The sequence below is a fragment of the Mytilus edulis genome, chromosome 12, assembly GCF_963676685.1.
Source record: "Mytilus edulis chromosome 12, xbMytEdul2.2, whole genome shotgun sequence".
Lineage (NCBI taxonomy): Eukaryota > Metazoa > Mollusca > Bivalvia > Mytilida > Mytilidae > Mytilus > Mytilus edulis.
In genome coordinates, this window is record NC_092355.1 from 46823529 (window position 1) to 46842925 (window position 19397).

Below are 19397 nucleotides of genomic sequence, written 5' to 3' on the forward strand. Positions count from 1 at the left end.
GGCCAGTTGAGCGACATCTATCCAACATACACTGCTTGGCCAGGTTTGAGTTGAGCTAAGATGCTCAACACCTAGCCCTCAACTATTTTGCTTAAAACAGCTAGCCCTCAACTGTCCGCCACATGGCCATCAACTGGCCCTCAATTTTTTTTCTGTAGGGGAAACCCTTTATATAGCTTGCTGTTTTTGGTGTGAGCCAAGGCTCCATGTTGAAGGTCCTACTTTGACTTATAATTGTGTAAATTGTAATTGGATGGAGAGTTGTCTCATTGGCACTTATACCACATCTTCTTATTTATATCTACTGCTGTTAGAAATATTGTTTAATTTGCAATGACTTTGTCCCTGGTATATATATAATAAGCGCTATGATAGATTTTCAAACTAATGCCTGAATAACATTTTGTATAGAGAAATCACACAGAATACATTTGTACTTATATCTTGGGTGTATCTTGTGTGAGCAATTGTTTTTAAAAGGAATTGGAAGCTTATTAATTTTATTTGTAGGTCTTACAACAGAAGAACTAGAATTACTTTCCAAGAAAGATAAGCCATGTATAAAAGCCTCAAGAAGGGATCTGTCCTATATCATATCTCAGGTATGAAAGCCTCAAGAAGGGATATGTCCTATTTTATATCTCAGGTATAAAGGCCTCAGGAGAGAACTGTCATATATCATATCTCAGTTATAAAAGCCTCAGGAAAAGAACTTTCCTATATCATATCTCAGGTATAAAGGCATCAGGAAGAGGTCTCCTATATCATATCTCAGGTATGAAGGTATCAAGAAGAGATCTGTCATATATCATATCTCAGGTATAAAGGCAGCAGGAAAGAACTGCCATATATCATATTTCAGGTATGAAGGCCTCAAGAAGAGATCTGTCCTATATCATTTGGGGCAATATGCGCAATTGTTTCTCCATAGGCCGTAATGGTAACGTTTTCTTCTGTTGCTCAGCCCATATCGTAAACTTGTATATGTATGATGGCTTGTTTCGAAGCTGAGACATTTTTACATATGTGGTTAAATTTTCGGGGTACGAAGTGTGATTCATTTTTCCGTAATTTAGCAAACCCCGAGTATCCTTTTGCAATGTCGCTCCTCATGGTAAAAAATCCCAATTTTAACACAATAAGTTCTTTGAAATTTTAATACTTTGAACACATTTCATAGCTCCATGGTTTTTACACATTTATTCTGTGTTCCCTTATTTTCTAAATTAACACTAATGGTTCAGCTCAGTCATTTGTTTATCATAGAAATGTGTCAAATATCACTACACAGAGATTTTTTGTTTACACGTGACTTTTGTGTTCCTCATTTCAAGGCGCATTAGGGGTATTGTCCCAATATGGGGCAATATGCGCAATTGTTTCTCCATAGGCCGTAATGGTAACGTTTTCTTCTGTTGCTCAGCCCATATCGTAAACTTGTATATGTATGATGGCTTGTTTCGAAGCTGAGACATTTTTACATATGTGGTTAAATTTTCGGGGTACGAAGTGTGATTCATTTTTCCGTAATTTAGCAAACCCCGAGTATCCTTTTGCAATGTCGCTCCTCATGGTAAAAAATCCCAATTTTAACACAATAAGTTCTTTGAAATTTTAATACTTTGAACACATTTCATAGCTCCATGGTTTTTACACATTTATTCTGTGTTCCCTTATTTTCTAAATTAACACTAATGGTTCAGCTCAGTCATTTGTTTATCATAGAAATGTGTCAAATATCACTACACAGAGATTTTTTGTTTACACGTGACTTTTGTGTTCCTCATTTCAAGGCGCATTAGGGGTATTGTCCCATTTCTCAGGTATGAAGGCCTCAAGAAGAGATCTCTCCTATATCATATCTCAGGTATGAAGGCCTCAAGAAGGGATCTGTCCTATATCATGTCAGGTATGAAGGCCTCAAGAAGAGATCTCTCCTATATCATATCTCAGGTATAAAGGTCTCAAGAAGAGATCGCTCCTATATCATATCTCAGTTATGAAGGCCTCAAGAAGGGATCTGTCCTATATCATGTCTCAGGTATGAAGGCCTCAAGAAGGGATATGTCCTCTTTCATGTCTCAGGTATGAAGGCCTCAAGAAGGGATATGTCCTCTTTCATGTCTCAGGTATGAAGGCCTCAAGAAGAGATCTCTCCTATATCATATCTCAGGTATAAAGGCCTCAAGAAGAGATCTCTCCTATATCATATCTCAGTTATGAAGGCATCAAGAAGGGATCTGTCCTAAATCATGTCTCAGATATGAAGGCCTCAAGAAGAGATATCTCATATATTATATCTCGGGTATAAAGGCCTCATGAAGAGATCTCATCTGAAACATATCTCAAATATAAAGGCCTCAAGAATAATTCTGTCATATATACCATATTTCTTTAACAGCTATTATCATTGATTATAGACAACCTGTATATACCGGCTTTAATAATAATAAAAAAAAACATACAAAAATCGGTTATAAAAGCCCTTCATGGAAGTGTGAAATGAGAAACCAACAGTCTAACAAAACATTGACAAAAAACAAATAGGACAGACATGAACCAATCACAACTACTGCCCAACAGGGTCTTTTGTCTCTATAACATATAGCAATGCAGAGATAATGAACAGTTGCCATGGGAACTAATTGGTCATGAAAACAAACAAAAATCCAGAGGTGGATTTAGAGGTTTTTTCAGGGGCCCAGCCCCCCTCCTTTTGTAGGAAAAATTTGGTTGATTAAATAGGGAATCACTGAAGCATGACTGGAGCGGGCCCCCCTCTTAGGCAATCAGTGGGCCTCTTATGAAAATTTCTGGATCTGCCACTGAAATCAATGGCCACCAAACAATTAAAACATTAAGAAATAAATATTGAAGACTAACAAAACTTTAATGAGAAACCAGATTGTTGTTATAAAAAGCATTATTTAGATCACAAACAGATGAATTTAGCTGCTTACCTAAGAATGCATAACTTAATTGAAACCCAACCTTGACTGTTAATATTTTAGTTTCTTTCCATGTTTAACTGGTAATTTGCTTAATAGTTTGAGCAAGACATGGTTTATTTTATTAAAATTATATTGAAATGGATACATATAAAGGTTTTTGGGAAACCTTGACATATAACTGTGTTATTTCTGTAGTGAACATGTGCATGATGTGCTCATTGGTTCTATTTAAAAAAAAATAAAAAAATTTTAAACATTGAATAAGAATTGGTAAATTCTTTGCAATCAATCTCTAATTATGTCATGTATGTATTGGGTGGTAAGGCTTTGAGTATAAATATGTTGTTAAAAACCATCAAAAATGATCACTAACAATAATGAATTTGATCATTTAAATTAACAAGAAATTAAATGTTCAACTTCTTATATATAATTGCAGGGTATGAATGGTGGAACAACTGTCTCAGGAACGATGAGCATTGCTAATCAAGTTGGTATACCTATATTTGTTACTGGAGGGATTGGTGGGGTACATAGAGAGGCAGAGACATGTAAGAATTATTACTGGAGGGATTGGTGGGGTACATAGAGGGGCAGAGACATGTAAGAATTATTACTGGAGAGATTGGTGGGGTACATAGAGGGGCAGAGACGTGTAAGCATTGTTACTGGAGGGATTGGTGGGGTACATAGAGGGGCAGAGACATGTAAGAACTATTATTGGAGGGATTAATGGGGTACATATATAGAGGGACAGAGACATGTAAGAATTGTTACTGGAGGGATTGGTGGGGTACATAGAGGGGCAGAGACATGTAAGAATTATTACTGGAGGGATTAATGGGGTACATAGAGGGACAGAGACATGTAAGAATTATTACTGGAGGGATTGGTGGGGTACATAGAGAGGCAGAGACATGTTAGAACTATTATTGGAGGTATTGGTGGGTTACATAGAGGGCAGAGATGTGTAAGAATTATTACTTGAGGTATTGGTGGGGTACATAGAGGGGCAGAAACATGTAAGAATTGTCACTGGACGGATTGCTGGGGAACATAGAGGGGCAGAGACATGTAAGAATTATTACTGGAGGTATTGATGGGGTACATAGAGGGACAGAGACATGTAAGAATTGTCACTGGACGGATTGCTGGGGAACATAGAGGGCAGAGACATGTAAGAATTATTACCGGAGGTATTGATGGGGTACATAGAGGGACAGAGACATGTAAGAATTGTTACAAATACAGTCAAATCACTTTTTGATACGGTAAACTCTGAAAAGGATTAGAGGTTTGTTAACAAGGTTAGAAATATAAAGATGTTGTAGCTTTTATCTTGCAATTAGAAATGACAAAACTATTATTAAGGCTTTTTTAAATGTCACTATCTATTGTATACTGTTATTTGGGGGAAAAGAAAATTACTAGAATGGTAAATGTTCTTTGTCTCTATACCTATAGATGGAACTGGAATAGATATATAGATATTCAGTAAGAATCATTTAGCTATGAGATATTTTACCGAATTCTGTTAGTTCTACAGTAACAACTTATGATGAAGCAATTTGCTATCAGGTTTTCTGTTTCATCAAAATCAGAAAATCTTTTTTGATGATGAGTAGTTATCCCTTCCACTCTAACATTGCATGTGTTTTTTTTTTTTTTTTATAGTTTACACAATAATAGGTCAGTTTAAGAGAAGCCAAGTAAGATAAATCTGTTATATATTTGATATACCAAAGATTAACCTTATACATGTTATATGCTAGATTGGTTTATAGTAGGGTGCCCAGTATCGAAAAAGACATCTAGTTAACGAGTTTAAGTTAACGGATAACACACGGCTATATTTATATGCAAACTATTGGAAAATCATTATATTTTCCAATCATGAATGTCGTCGTCAGCTCCCATGGTCACCTTTTTCAAAAATTTGTGGTTTCTTAGGGTACCCAAAGATACCTCATCATACAGGCCATCTTCAACACAAAAAATAAAATTATTGCTTTCTGTGTTATTTGTTCAAATGATACTTATCATTTAGCTTAAAAATTAAATTTATCATATAACGAAAGCTGAAAAGATTTTTATAATTTAAGTATAAGTATTTCACTATTTTAGTAAGACTATTTTTTTAGGTGAAATTTACCACACTTTGAATGAAAGAAAATTTATTGCTTGTTACTTTCCAGGGATTTTTACTCTGATTACAACAATAAGACATGGTTCATATGCGTGCCAAATATCTTTCGTGTAATGTTAATCGGTGAGAAGAAAATAGCAATTTTAAACACAAATTTATTGATAATTCTGCCATGATTCAAACACGCCTTTTCTCGTGCCGTTAATCGTTTTGTAGCTTACACTATCAGGTCATTAAAAAGGACAATTGTCACTAACTTCATTTCTCTTTTTTGCTTGTTGTATGGTCAATTTGTATATTTGGAATAGTCCAGTTAGTTTGAAGATCGTTGTTTCGTAGTTGGAAGTATTTTTTTGTTGGTTTTTATAACTTTAATTGTGTTTTTGAATTGATATTTTTGTTAAAATTGTAATATAAAAATCAAATCCTTCGGTCACGTTTCAGACCCGGAAATATAACACGCATTCACAGTCCTGTTAAACTATAATGCTCATCAAGCCCGAAACGAAGTAGGAATGAAATACAATGGGATAAGTGTGTTATATGTCAGGGTTCTTCTAAATTGCTTATTCATATGCGAGGATTTAGCACAATCAAAAGCTTTATCGAGGCTATGGGAGCACGGAAGATTTTAGTTTATTGATTGATGCTTCAGACCTAGACAATCTTCGTACTGATGATTACAAAATGTTGTACCACCATTCTTGCTATAAATCTTACACTAGCAGACACAACTGCAGTTATTTTAAAAGCTGAATTAAGTTCTTGTTCGTCTGTTAAAGTGTTTCAGGTCATATATAGAAGGTCATCAAATTCCTGACTGGAAAAAGTTTCTTTGAGTCAATGAGAACCAGCAGGCCTTAATCAGATTTCTAAGCGAATTGATTGTTCAGCATCATGGTAGATCAACAGTTACTATGATACATGAGGAATTCATATTCTAGCTAGCACTTCCAAGGACCCTAAATCAGCTTAGAATGAGAATCATTCAGGTTTTAGTAATTATTTTGTACGCCCGGTGAAGTAGATACTCGTATGATTTTACACGCTATTGATGTAGACAAAGAGTTTGGTGTGAAAGGAATCAAGGGCAGGATAATAAGAAAGTCACAAGATACAGATGTTCTGATCTTATGCCTTCATTACTTCCCCTCCGTGAAGCAAACACATTAGCTATGGTTTCAAACAGGCACTATAACTTGCACACAAGATTTGCGCCGCTATATACCTGTCCACGAAATATGTAAAAGTCTCAGGTTTGCCATCTGTAACATTCTACCAGCCACACATGCTGTAACAAGATGCGATACAACTTAATCGTCCCTGTTTAGGATCGGTAAGCACACTGTTTTAGTCTTGAAGGACAACCCAGATGATTTCATCGATTTGTCAAACTTTTCTAATTGTGACATCGATGAATCTAAAGATGCAGCACGAGATCTTCTTGTTAGGTTGAATGATCTCAAGTCAAAACTAAAAATAGATCATTGTGTTCTAAACAAATTGAGCGTAAAATTGGCTACAATTTAAAATTTCTCCCTTGTCAAACTTCCTCCTCTACTTTTTAAATATATAATAAGACCTTCACTCCAGGCGTAAATTTGATGTCTTCCCATATAGCAAAACTACCCTAACATTCTCCTCTTCAGTTCGAATGGGAAAAGAAGAATGACTTGTTCCTGTCTATCTCGTAGGTAAGATGTCATCCAAATTTGTGCAAGATTTATTTTGTACTTGTAAGGGGAAATCTGTGTTTTCAAAGGGTTGCATTTGCTTTGAACAAAATCTATCATGTACAGATTTATGCCCATGTCTCAGGCAAACGACATATGTCAAAATGTAAATACTCGTCTGGTTGCAGTTAGAAACATTGATGACGACGAAGATGACGATGTATAAGATTTCATTTTTCTGTATGTAACTTATAAATCATTGTTAGCTATCAAATGCAAATTATGCAGTCCATAATTTTTCTAAACAATAAATAAAACATCTACTCAATTTTGAAATCGTCCGTAATATAGTAATAATCTATCTAGTGGGGATTCCGAAAGATATGTAAAAAAAATAATAAAAAAAACCTGCCATATGTTCTCTGGCCTTGGCCTGGTTGGTGGGCTTAAACTACAGGAGACCATAGAACGTAGTAGGTAAAACTTGCCTCGATCATAATTTTCTAAATGCATTTGGGTTTTTTTTCGTGTTTTTTGCCATGCTGTTGTCTGCTTGTCTTCATTTTATAAGTTTTTAATGTTCCTGTGGTTTCTCACACCTTTTTTGTTTGCAATTGTTTGTAAAATAAATTGGTACTGTACAAAGCCCTCTCCCTTATTATATTTTTGGAATACTTGTAAACATTATAGCCAATTGTTGCTCATTTAGTCATCTGTATATGTAGGATAGGGTGTTTTACCTGTTTCTAATAGACGTTTTGTTTTCATAATTTTTAACACCCCCTCCCCCTTTTCTCTGTTTGCAGTTCTTTTTACTTTTATAAAGCAGAGCTATACACACGGAGCTTTATATTTAACCAAGTTCGACGTTAATTTCATAACAAATCATTTATATATACTCTTTCACACCCAATAACAGAAATTTGATATTTACCTAGAAATTGACGAACACCTTACTATCAAAAGACGTGAAAAACACATTTTGTTTTCGACAACTGATTAAAGTTTTAAAGATCTTAAAAACATCTTTAGGTCTTACTTGTAACGAATTGAATACAAAAATTTCAAATTTAGAAATTGAACTAGGTCAAGGTCACTGTTATTTAAAAGCTGTTTGAAAATTTCAAATGTGCACCCCGTATATGCAAAAAAGTCAGTTTAAAGTCATTTTTGGCGATAAAATATAAAATAAGTTCTAAATGTAAATACAAAAGATATTTTTCTACAAATTAATTATTTTTATTTTGCTCCAAACGCATATATGTAGGAGAAACAAGCTATCTAAATGTGACTCTGCATTTTCCTTGAATTTTTGCTTTGACCTTTGACTCTGATTTTTAAAAAACGTGACCACGGCAGACAACGACGACAACGATATTTTGATGAGGCTTGTTCTCCTCTTTCCAATGATATAACATATAGCCGTGTGTTATTTCGTTTAGGCAAATCGATCAAACTTGTTGATTGGGCATCCTACTACATGTATTAATGATAACTTGAAAAAAGACAATAACCATATTTTCAAACACCTAGCATACTATATTGTGCTATCAAACATTTTCCTCTTTAATTCTGCCACAAACCGCATTGCATGTCTTAATAGATAATTCAGCCAATTAGTTTTGGCATATCTTTATGATGAAAATCCATACTAATTAAGTAGAGAGAAAAAACCATACTGACAAAAATATAGCTATTTCTTAAAAATTGTATTTGTCTTTAGCAATGGATATTAGTGCTGATTTAACAGAACTTGGTAGAACTCCTGTTACAGTTATATCAGCTGGTGTCAAATCTATACTGGACATTGGCAGAACACTGGAATATCTGGTTTGTACCACTCTTTTCTTACTCTGTTAAATATGGTTCAATTGAAGAAATCTGTAAAAAATTGTTGTATAAGACCGATCTCTATAACGAAAAAAATATCCCTTGAATTGAATTCAAACTATAGTAAAGTATATAAAACCATGATGTCTTCAACTCAAAAGTATCCATGGTGCCTTAAATCTGAAGTAATTAAATCCAGGACGGCAGTGTGAATAATCAGTATAGATAACTAACCAATATTTCATTATACTCTTTGTAAATTGTTTCTTTATAAATTAGGCCATAAGTTATCTCAATTGAATTGTTTCATATTTTTCAAGTTGGAGTATTTTATAGCTGACTATATAATATGGGTTTTTCTCATTGTTGAAAGCTGTACAGTTGCCTATTATTGCTTACAATCACTTCATTTGAACTTTGGTGGATAGTTGTCTCATTGGCAATTATACCAAATCTACTTATTTTCATATTGACACATGATTCTATGGTACCCATCTTCGTGCATACTTGACACGAAGAATTTTAAAACTCAAATTGATAATTCAGAGTAATATAGTGTTATATGAATGAGCAACTGTCTAACAATAAAAACATTCCTAATTGTAACAGTTATCAAGCTATAAAAGTCTTAATAAAAAGTAAAATAACAAAAATACCAAACTCCAACCACTAAAAGGATATCAGGTAATCATCAGAAATAATCAAAGATCTGAAATTTAGGAATAGAAAAATGTCTACAACCTGTGTCAATGACTTTATACATTATTAATAGCTTATCAAATTAGCTGGCAGAATTGTTTGATAATACATGTATATTCCTTCTACCATCAACCATTGCTGTTAGCCATTAAATCTTCAATGAAGTTCATTTTAAGAGATAAAAAAAAATGCAATTTGTCCAATGAGGCAGCATGTATTTTGATGATAATCCATGTATGTATGAAAATCAACTTATTTTAAAACCAATAAAGTAAATATTATGACACCTCTTAATTTTCAGTACATATATGTCAGCATGATCTAAGGTTTGTCTCAACACTGCTTGAACTTACATTTGCTTCAGAATAATTTTACTAATTTTTTCTTGCTATTTAGACTTGAGTTGATATTAGTGATGTTTATAAATCATTACGTTTTTATACCAGAAGGAGTTTCTTTATTAATCTGTTTCATGTATTGTGTTGGATGTTTAATTGTTGTTCACTTTGGTTGAATCACAAATGTATACAAATAACACTATTTTCATTTCATTAAGTCTGAATTAGTCTTTCTTTTTAATTTAGTTAGTTTTAAAAGTAAATTCATATATACAGACATATATTATTAGTTATAAGTGTTAGTGACATAATATGATAAATATATTGGGTCAGTAATTTAGCTAGTTTTAAAAGTAAATTCATATATGGGCTATTTAAAAAAAAATGATGCCAAAGTATGACAAACATGATAAAAATAAAGTCATTGTAAATGTATTTTCTATCATTCTGCTTTAATCCAGAGACATTCAAGTTTACAAAACTACCATGGGTTAATGCAAAAAAATAAAATCAAAAAATTTAACAACATTTTACTCTCAAGAATTTATCAATTTTTCAAAGGAAAATACAACATATACTATATCAACTTACAAACATTAATAAGTATAAAAATATTATTGTATTTTTGTTTGTTTGATGCATTAAAAAGTAAAATCACAAAAATACTGAACTTAGAGGAAGATCAATTGGGAAAGTCCATAATCACATGGCAAAATCAAATAACAAAACGCATCAAAAACGAATGGACAAAAACTAAAAGGTTTATTTTTAAATTTATATATGGGCTATTTAAAAAAAAAATGATGCCAAAGTATGACAAACATGATAAAAATAAAGTCATTGTAAATCTATTTTCTATCATTCTGCTTTAATCCAGAGCATTTTTTTTATCTCTTAAATTTCACCAATTTTTAGTGTATTCTTCAGTATTTACTTACAAAACTTTGCAAATCTTTTTGCAAAAGCTTAAACTTTATATAAAAATTACAAGAAATCAAACCTATATGATCTCATTACATCCTCTGAAAATTTCACACCAATTGCTTCAGTCAATTTTAAGCTTTCTTCATTCAAAAAAATATAAACATATGTTTTTATCCTTTTGTTACACTCCTGACATATTTTTTTCAGTAACTATAAGACTGTTTTAAATGGAATGTATAGAAAATCAGTATTGATATCAATCTTAAATTTAAAATCTCACAAAAAAATAAACCTTTTAGTCACTTGATTGCACATTTTTTTAATTTTTAAGCGAAAAGCAAACTTTTAACATGCTTACATGTATAACACTTTAATTTTTTAAGAATCGTAGATAAAAAGTGTCAAGAAAAAATACTTTGCAAGACAGATTGACTTTTCTCTGACTTTCTCATTACATTGTAAAGATGTTGCAATTATTGTTATAAGGAATTATGTTGAATTTTGTTTTAGATATGCTACCTTAGAAACTCAATGTCAGGAGTGTAACAAATGTTAAACTCCTTACAAGAATTTATTGCTACCATATTTAACCTAAAACTGACCTGAATTCATGTAGAGTCTTTATATTAAAAATACAATGTAAGAGCACATTGAGAACAGGTTTGAAATTTTTATATATTTCTTACATATTGACCAATTTTGCTGATGGTCTAATTAAAAAACAAGAAGACTATCCTTTAAACCTTGGTCAGTCTTGATACTATAATATATGCTGTTTTTATGTCAGATAATGTATTATAATAAGTTGGTTCTTACTACCAAAGATGGTAATAGTATGTGCTCTGTATAAAAAATACTGTCCAAAAATGTACCCAAAAATGTCAGGAGTGTAACACTTTTAGTGTGACATTCATGTAATTTTTTATAGAAAAAATGTTGTTATTGCTGTTCAATTGCAATTTTAGTTCAAAAATTTCAAAAGTAATAATGTAGTCTTGTCTTCTGTGAAAGCTGATGTGTAGTTATGTCATTTTTGTCGAGCCTAAGACTTTAGTCGAAAAAGCGAGACAGCAACCCTACATTCCGTTGTCGTCGGTGTCGTCGTCGGTGGTGGCGGCGGTGGCGTCCACAAATATTCACTCTGTGGTTAAAGTTTTTGAAATTTTAATAACTTTCTTGAAATATCCTGGATTTCTACCAAACTTGGGTAGAAGCTTGTTTATGATCAGAAGATAGTATCCAGAAGTAAATTTTGTAAAATTAAAATTCCATTTTTCTGTATTTTACTTATAAATGGACTTAGTTTTTTCTGCCAGGAAACATTACATTCACTCTGTGGTTAAAGTTTTTAAAATTTTAATAACTTTCTTAAAGTATCCTGGAATTGTACGAAACTTGGGTAGAAGCTTGTTTATGATCAGAAGAGAGTATCCAGAAGTAAATTTTGTAAAAATAAAATTCCATTTTTTCCGTATTTTCTTATAAATAGACTTAGTTTTTATTCCAGTTTACAATACATACAGTCTGCAGTTAAAGTTTTTAAAACATTTTTAAGATTCTTAAACTAGCCTGGATTTTTACCAAACTTGGACAGAAGCTTCTGACAATCAAAAGATAGTATCAAGAGGAATAATTTTATTGACTTTTTTCTTCATTTTTGTTGAGTGTGTGATTAACAGCAAAAGTAGGCGAGACACTGGGTTCCGCGGAACCCTTACAAATTTTTTAATAGTTATCAGCTTGTTTTTCTTCCGATAACTTCCCTTTGCAATTAACATTAAAATAAAACATTTTTTTGTGTTACACTCCTGACATAGAAGTATTGAGCATATAAAAGCAATGAAGACCACATTAATGATATGCTTGTTTCTCATGAACTGCAACAGGTAATGTTCACTGAAATTCAAGAAAAAACAACAACTATGACAACATTGTTTCTAAAAAAATAACATCTTAACTCAATTGTTACACTCCGGACAAACTTTGGTAGTCTTCTTATTGTAACCATAGTATTCCAGCAGTGGAACTTCAGGGTCATATGAATGCACCTGTGCCAAGCTTTGATACTAAACAAAATATATAAACCATGCAAGATGTGCAGAAACATGTTATTTCACCTACAAAGCCATTTTCTGGCAACATATTGACTTTTTTTTACCATTTTATTTTTTTCACAAACTTATTTGACTTTCCTTATCCTGTTCGTAAAAATGTAAATAGGTGGAAGATTTAACCAAGAAATCATAGTCAAAATATAATAGTTTGAGGAAAAATATTGTTTGGTAGTGTATCTGCCCTTATTTATTTTATAATATCAATGAATGCACATGCTTTCTTTTAAATGTCACACTTAAAGCGTTACACTCCTGACATTTTTAGGTACATTTTTGGACATTATTTTTTATACATAGCACTTACTGCTACCATCTTTGGTAGTAAGAACTAACTTATCATAACACATTATCTGACATAAAAACATCACATATATAATATCACACAAGAGACTGACAAAGGTTTGAAGCGAAGGCATCATTTTTTGTCGAGCTTGCAACTTTTGTTGCAGAAAGCTCGACTTAGGGATAGTGATAACTCTGTTATGCCAACAATAACAACTTGTTAGCTTTAATTATGTTTTATGAACTTATTTTAACCTTTCATCATCAATTTCTTCGTCAGTTGAATCCTTTCAGATTTTTCCTCAACACTGTGTTGTTTTTATAAAGGGTTGTTTGCATCTTTTTTGTTTTGAAAGGGAAGTAACTCCTTACTAACCCCATATGGTTGCTAACCATGTATGGTAACTAACCCTATATATTTTAGGACATCCTATATCAAATATACATAGTCATCATGTGTAGTCCTTTAACCAATCATATCTCTATAAATCTATAGGAGGTAAGATAAATATATATATACATTAAAATGTCACAATGAAAACAAAGATATGTTGCTTGTATGTTAGATACATTCAGATTTTCTCAAATGAATTACTTGATGTTTTGAATGGTCTTAACTTTCAACAAATTATTTTTTTTCTCAATCAATTATTTTTTTTATTGATTTGTGCTTACTTTTTTGTAAAAAATATTTTATTTTGTAATACTTTTTAGACAAAAGATATTAACAATTTTACAAGATATGAATATTAACTGAAGCTATAATATTTATTTGTTACAGCTTAATTCAGAAACTGGAGGAATAGTTTCTTAGCGAGTAATAAATTTTAAACAGGATTCCACCATAAAAAATCAATTTATTTAAAAAATGGTAAAGGGGTTGGGTGCCAACATTTTATTTCAATTATTTATGAACTGTTCAACCAATTCTTTTCAAATTTAATATTTTGTTGCTGGAACTGATGACAAAATGAAGGTCAAATTCAATATTGAAGATTTTTACTCTTACAGTTCAGGAGTTGAGATCCTTGATAGATGGAAAAATGTCTCTTCAGATAGTTTCTGTAGAATAACTTATTAATCATACAACCTGTGCTTACTTTTTTTTTTTATTATATTGTTACTTTTGACAAAATGGAGGTCAAGTTTGATATTGACTGTTTTTACTTTTGCGGTTCAGTAGTTATGGTTGTTAGATGCTATGCAGGTTTATTCAGTGTGCACCACATTTTTGATGTTATTTCGAATAGACAGAAAAAATATAACAGTCATTCCTTAAATAACAAAATACAAATTAGAACTATTAAATGCATCTAACAACCATAACTACTGAACCGCAAAAGTAAAAACAGTCAATATCAAACTTGACCTCCATCTTGTCAAAAGTAACAAAGTCATTTCTTATAATTTAATTCTAAATTCCATTTTAAATCAGAGTTAACCATAAAAAAAACATTGATGACGTCAGGGTCACATAACAAAACTATGTCCATGGGCTGATAAACAAAACAACGCCAGCCAATCAGAAGACACGCTACAAAATTAAATTATTATATAATACAAAATATTGTCTTCATTTACATTCAACAAATGTCATCCAATTTAGTCAAACCCTTCAGTCTGAGTGCTCATTTAAAAAAAAAAAAAAAAAAAAAAAAAAAAAAAAAAAAAAAAAAAAAAAAAAAAAAAAAAAAGGTCTGTGATTCTACACAGCTGTTACTGATCGGATACATTTTTGAAATATGGCCAAAGCTGTTTCACAAATGATGGACTTTTTGACAAATGTTTAATGTTTGTCCATATTGTTTTTTTCAGTTTCTACTGATTATATATCTTTCAATATATACGGTATGCAATAAACAATGTGGTACTGAATGTCTTAAAATCTTGATTTTTGACTGATACCTAATAACATGGTGTTAATTTGAAGAAAGACTGAAATTTGTTGAACATTGTATATTATAGGAAACAAAAGGAGTTTGTGTGGCCAGTTATGGGAACAGTAGAGATTTCCCAGCATTCTTTGTACCAAGGAGTGGGTACCAATCACCATATAATGTACAAGATGCTACAAAAGCAGCAGAACTTATTGGTAATTATAACAGTAGAAAATGTTCAAATTTCAGATTTATACTCATGGAGCTTTTTTCACTATAGATAGGTATGAGACGAATGTGTTACCGATATGTTTTGATAGCCATGATGTATGTATTTATTAACTCAGAGGTAGAAGAGCTATACAATTCATATATTTTATGCAAATTATTAAAACTCTGAAGTTTTACAAGACACATCAAAATAAGGAGACATGATATTATGACCCCTTAGACGGCTGTTCACCAAAGACCACTGATGTGGATGTTGAAGTCTGATAGCAGATTATTATACATGTTAAGGGAATACTAACCTAGCTTTTATATTACAGATGCTCAACTAAGTTTAGGTTTACAGAGTGGAATATTGATAGCAGTACCTATACCTCAGGAATCATCAGCCGATGGAGAGATAATAGAGGATGCTATACAGCAAGCACTCAATGAGGCTAAGTTAGTATACTAAATAAGTTATGGTGTTTCAGATTATATTTTATGCTAAACTTTTCAATAACAGAATTCAAATTTACCAGTAAAATTTATTAAAAGAAATGCATGTATAGATCATTATGACAATTAGCAAGAAAGTCATTGTATATGTACTTGTACAAATCTCCAAACAATTTTATGTCAACGATGATTGCCTACATTAAATTCATTAGGTAAGTGTTGGAAGAATCCCATAATGTTTGAACCTGAGCAACAACAGTTTTTTTTTCAATCAAGAACATGTATTAGATATATATTTAACCCACGTGACTAATTTTTGGGTTTTATATTTTGTTGACTTATTTTAGGGTTTTATGTTTTGTATGCATTTTATGAGCATGAGTAACTCCCTTGATCCAGTCAGATTTTACATCTTATTCCTTCTTATCAAACTGAATTTGTTGTCCTATTTAATACGGGAATGTATGACATACTGTTAATTTGACTTTAAATTATAGTATGATAATTGTTGATTACTTTGTTTTGAGTTTTGTCTATTGTCAGTAAACTGTTGAAACTCTTTTAATTTTCCATCACAAATATTCAATGTTAAAAAAGCAATTTCTAAATGTTATGAAAATAAAAATAAGAATATGTAGTATGATAGCCAATGAAAAAAACTCTCCACCTAAGACCAAATGAAGGAGAAATATAATTTTTAGACACAAAATATATAATTTTAGATTGTTTAGACAAATATGGAGAAGCATGAGTTTTAGTATAAATGCGACATACTGAACTTATGTATTTACTAAATAATTTTGTATATTTTTGTAGGAAGCAGAATATTATTGGAAAGGAAGTAACACCATTTGTGTTACAGAGAGTAAATGAGATGACACAAGGATCATCATTGACAGCCAGTATCCTTTATCACTGTACAGTTGGTTAGTTATGTTAACTGTTAGATAGTATAATCAATGATTTTATTTGTAATTAATTGGAAAAGGTTTCAGGGGATATATTATTTTTCAAAATGTGGATGGAAAATTAGTTTCATGTTTTATTACACTCATTATAACTTTTGCACACAATAATTCCTAGCATTATATTGAGTCATGTGTAGACAAAACATGTGCCTGACATACAAAATAGTAAACCTGGTATCTCTTACTGTTTTGTGTTTTTGCCTTTATTAACATTATAATGCCTGATTGTGTATTTTTCGATTAAGAATTGAATGCTTCTTTTTGTAAATTTATAGGGGTATAAAAGCGTTGATCAAAGTACATTTTGTATGAAGCGTGGAAGCACTTCATTTTAAAAATGTGCACATGTTCAACACTTTTACAACCTTATGAAATTACTAAAAGAAGCATTCAATACTTAAAATAAGATTTTTAGCAATGGTCATGAAAAATCGATTTTGATTATTTATTTATTTACGGCATAACCTGTGCACTTTTATCAGTTTTTTGTGATAGCACATGTCATCAAGATTGTTAAACTTCATTAGGATATGAAGGTGAATTTTAGTATGACGCACAAGTGTTGTTATCCAATCAGAATAACAGATTTTTCTGAAACATACATGTAATGTATTGAAACCTTAAAACACAAATAACAAATAATATGATGATATGTTGACTCAAGGTTATATCTGAAGTTCAAGGACACATATTGTAAATATTAATAATAGAGTATATATCATAATTCACATCTTCTTTGTTTACAGTTACACTTCACACGATTACTTCATGTGATCTAGACTATTGAAATTATTTTCTTTAATGTTTATATTTGTCCGTTCATTAGTCATTCTGTCCCTTAAGCTTGGTCTGTCTGTTTGTCCATCAGTCCCCCTTCAGGTTAAAGTTTTTGGTTAAGATTGTTTTTGATGAAGTCCAATCAACTTGTACACATGTTCCCAATGATCTGATCTTTCTAATTTTAATGCCAAATTAAAGTTTTGAAAGTGGGTGTTGGTCATCTGTGTACTAAGGACACATTCTGGTTTAAATTTTATTTATATATTAAGAAATTAGAAAATCACTAAAAATAAATTACATGATAGACAGCTGGAAAGAACTAATTGCAAAAAAAAGTATGTGTGAAGATACAGTATCTTTTTCTGTTGTCTAAACATAAGATTTATATCACTAACGATTCAAGGGTAAAAACCTTTTTAATATAGAATTTCTCAGTGATGTTCTAATTGTTTTATCACATTTATTAATGTTAGACTGTTTGAAAGGGTAACAAAAGGATATCAAACGTTTTCCTTAACCAGCTATGATATTGCATTGGTGAAAAATAATGCCATAGTAGGGAGTCAGATAGCAAGGAAACTAAGTGATATAAGAAGCTACAAACCAGTTATTATATCTACCTCCAGACACAGACCTCAGTCAAATGAGACAGGCGACAGCAGGATTGTAAGTAATAACTAATGTGCAGATATTTTTATAACGAGTAGCCTCAAGTTTATTTTGTTGTCTTTTTATTTAATTGGGCAATACAAACTTTGTTGATTAAGATAATGAAGAAACAAACATTCTAGTTTCTGTATATCTATATACACAGCTTAAATAATCTTAATTCTTGAGTTATTTCTTGGCTTTCCTAATAATTGTCATTTTTGTTTAGGGGCCAGCTGAAGGACGCCTCCGGGTGCGGGAATTTCTCGCTACATTGAAGACCTGTTGGTGACCCTCTGCTGTTGTTTTTTATTTGGGCGGGTTGTTGTCTCTTTGACACATTCCCCATTTCCATTCTCAATTTTATTCAATATTAACCAAAATACTTTTTAAACGAGAGAAAATCAATCAAAGACCTCAACAAGGATTGTGATTAATTAACCACTGTATTATCTCAAAACTTAAAAAATTTGTGTATCCTTTAGATATATTTACTTATAAGTAATACCAAAATGGTTGAGCTTGAAAGACTCTGAAAGAACTTTATCTATGAATCACTTTTTTTCATCTGAGTTTATCGTGCAATGAAATTTTTACTGTATGTTCATGAAGTAGCACCTGCCTCAAATTGTTGAAGTATATTTTAGTATACTGTGGATTCATTATTATTCGTTGGATACCAATTTTCGTGGATTTCGTGGGTACAGGAGAACCACGAATTTAAATGTTCAACGAATACCACATTATGTATAGGCTTGTATACAGACTTCGGCAAGACCACGAAATTAAAAATCCACGAACATGCAAGTTTTCCTTAATCCTCGAAAATTGGTACCCACGAAAATAAACGAATCCACAGTAGTTAGCATTTAAAATGTGTGTTTTTTTCATGTTTTAGGTTGTTATTGGAGGATCTATAGTTGACTTTTATGCAAAAATGTCATCACAGAATATACAGGTAAATGGAACAAAAACTTTTTGTAACATAATCAGATATATCACAAAAAAATGTCAGTTATAATGTATGGATAATAGATAAAACATTTGTTTAAACAACAAAAGTGAAGGTTAATGATAAATTGATTCATTCACTTAGATATAGTACAGGTGACTATAAAAAACAAAACTGATCAGATGCAACTGATGTGAAAACAGTTTGAAATATATATGAATTGATTTAAGAATAGAAGGATGCAAATGAACTCAATAACTTAGTGTTACCGGGTTCTATTTTTGAAAAACATGACCAATCTAAAGGATTTGTTGAGTTGACAATAATATGTCTTAGGTAATTATAGATCCATATCTTGATAGTCAATATACTTAAAGAAGATCTTTTTATGCCCCATTTATGGGCATTAGGCTTTCTGGTCTGTGCATCCATTTATCATCTGTCTGTTTGTCAGTCTGTCCATCTGTCCCGCTTCAGGTTAAATTTTTTGGTCGAGGTAGTTTTTTATGAAGTTGAAGTCCAATCAACTCATACACATGTTCCCTATGA

General features: G+C 31.6%; 1 protein-coding gene across 1 annotated transcript in view; it reads left to right on the plus strand.

Moving 5' to 3' along the window:
• The window catches only part of LOC139498623 (uncharacterized), a 46943-nt gene that overhangs the window by 10418 nt on the left and 17128 nt on the right, over positions 1 to 19397 (plus strand). Inside the window, exons 5-12 of the mRNA XM_071287099.1 lie at positions 511 to 602; positions 3391 to 3502; positions 8494 to 8600; positions 14923 to 15049; positions 15383 to 15503; positions 16317 to 16402; positions 17775 to 17914; positions 18795 to 18854. Of these exons, the coding sequence (XP_071143200.1) occupies positions 511 to 602; positions 3391 to 3502; positions 8494 to 8600; positions 14923 to 15049; positions 15383 to 15503; positions 16317 to 16402; positions 17775 to 17914; positions 18795 to 18854 (845 nt within the window). The remainder of the gene's footprint in view (positions 1 to 510; positions 603 to 3390; positions 3503 to 8493; positions 8601 to 14922; positions 15050 to 15382; positions 15504 to 16316; positions 16403 to 17774; positions 17915 to 18794; positions 18855 to 19397) is intronic.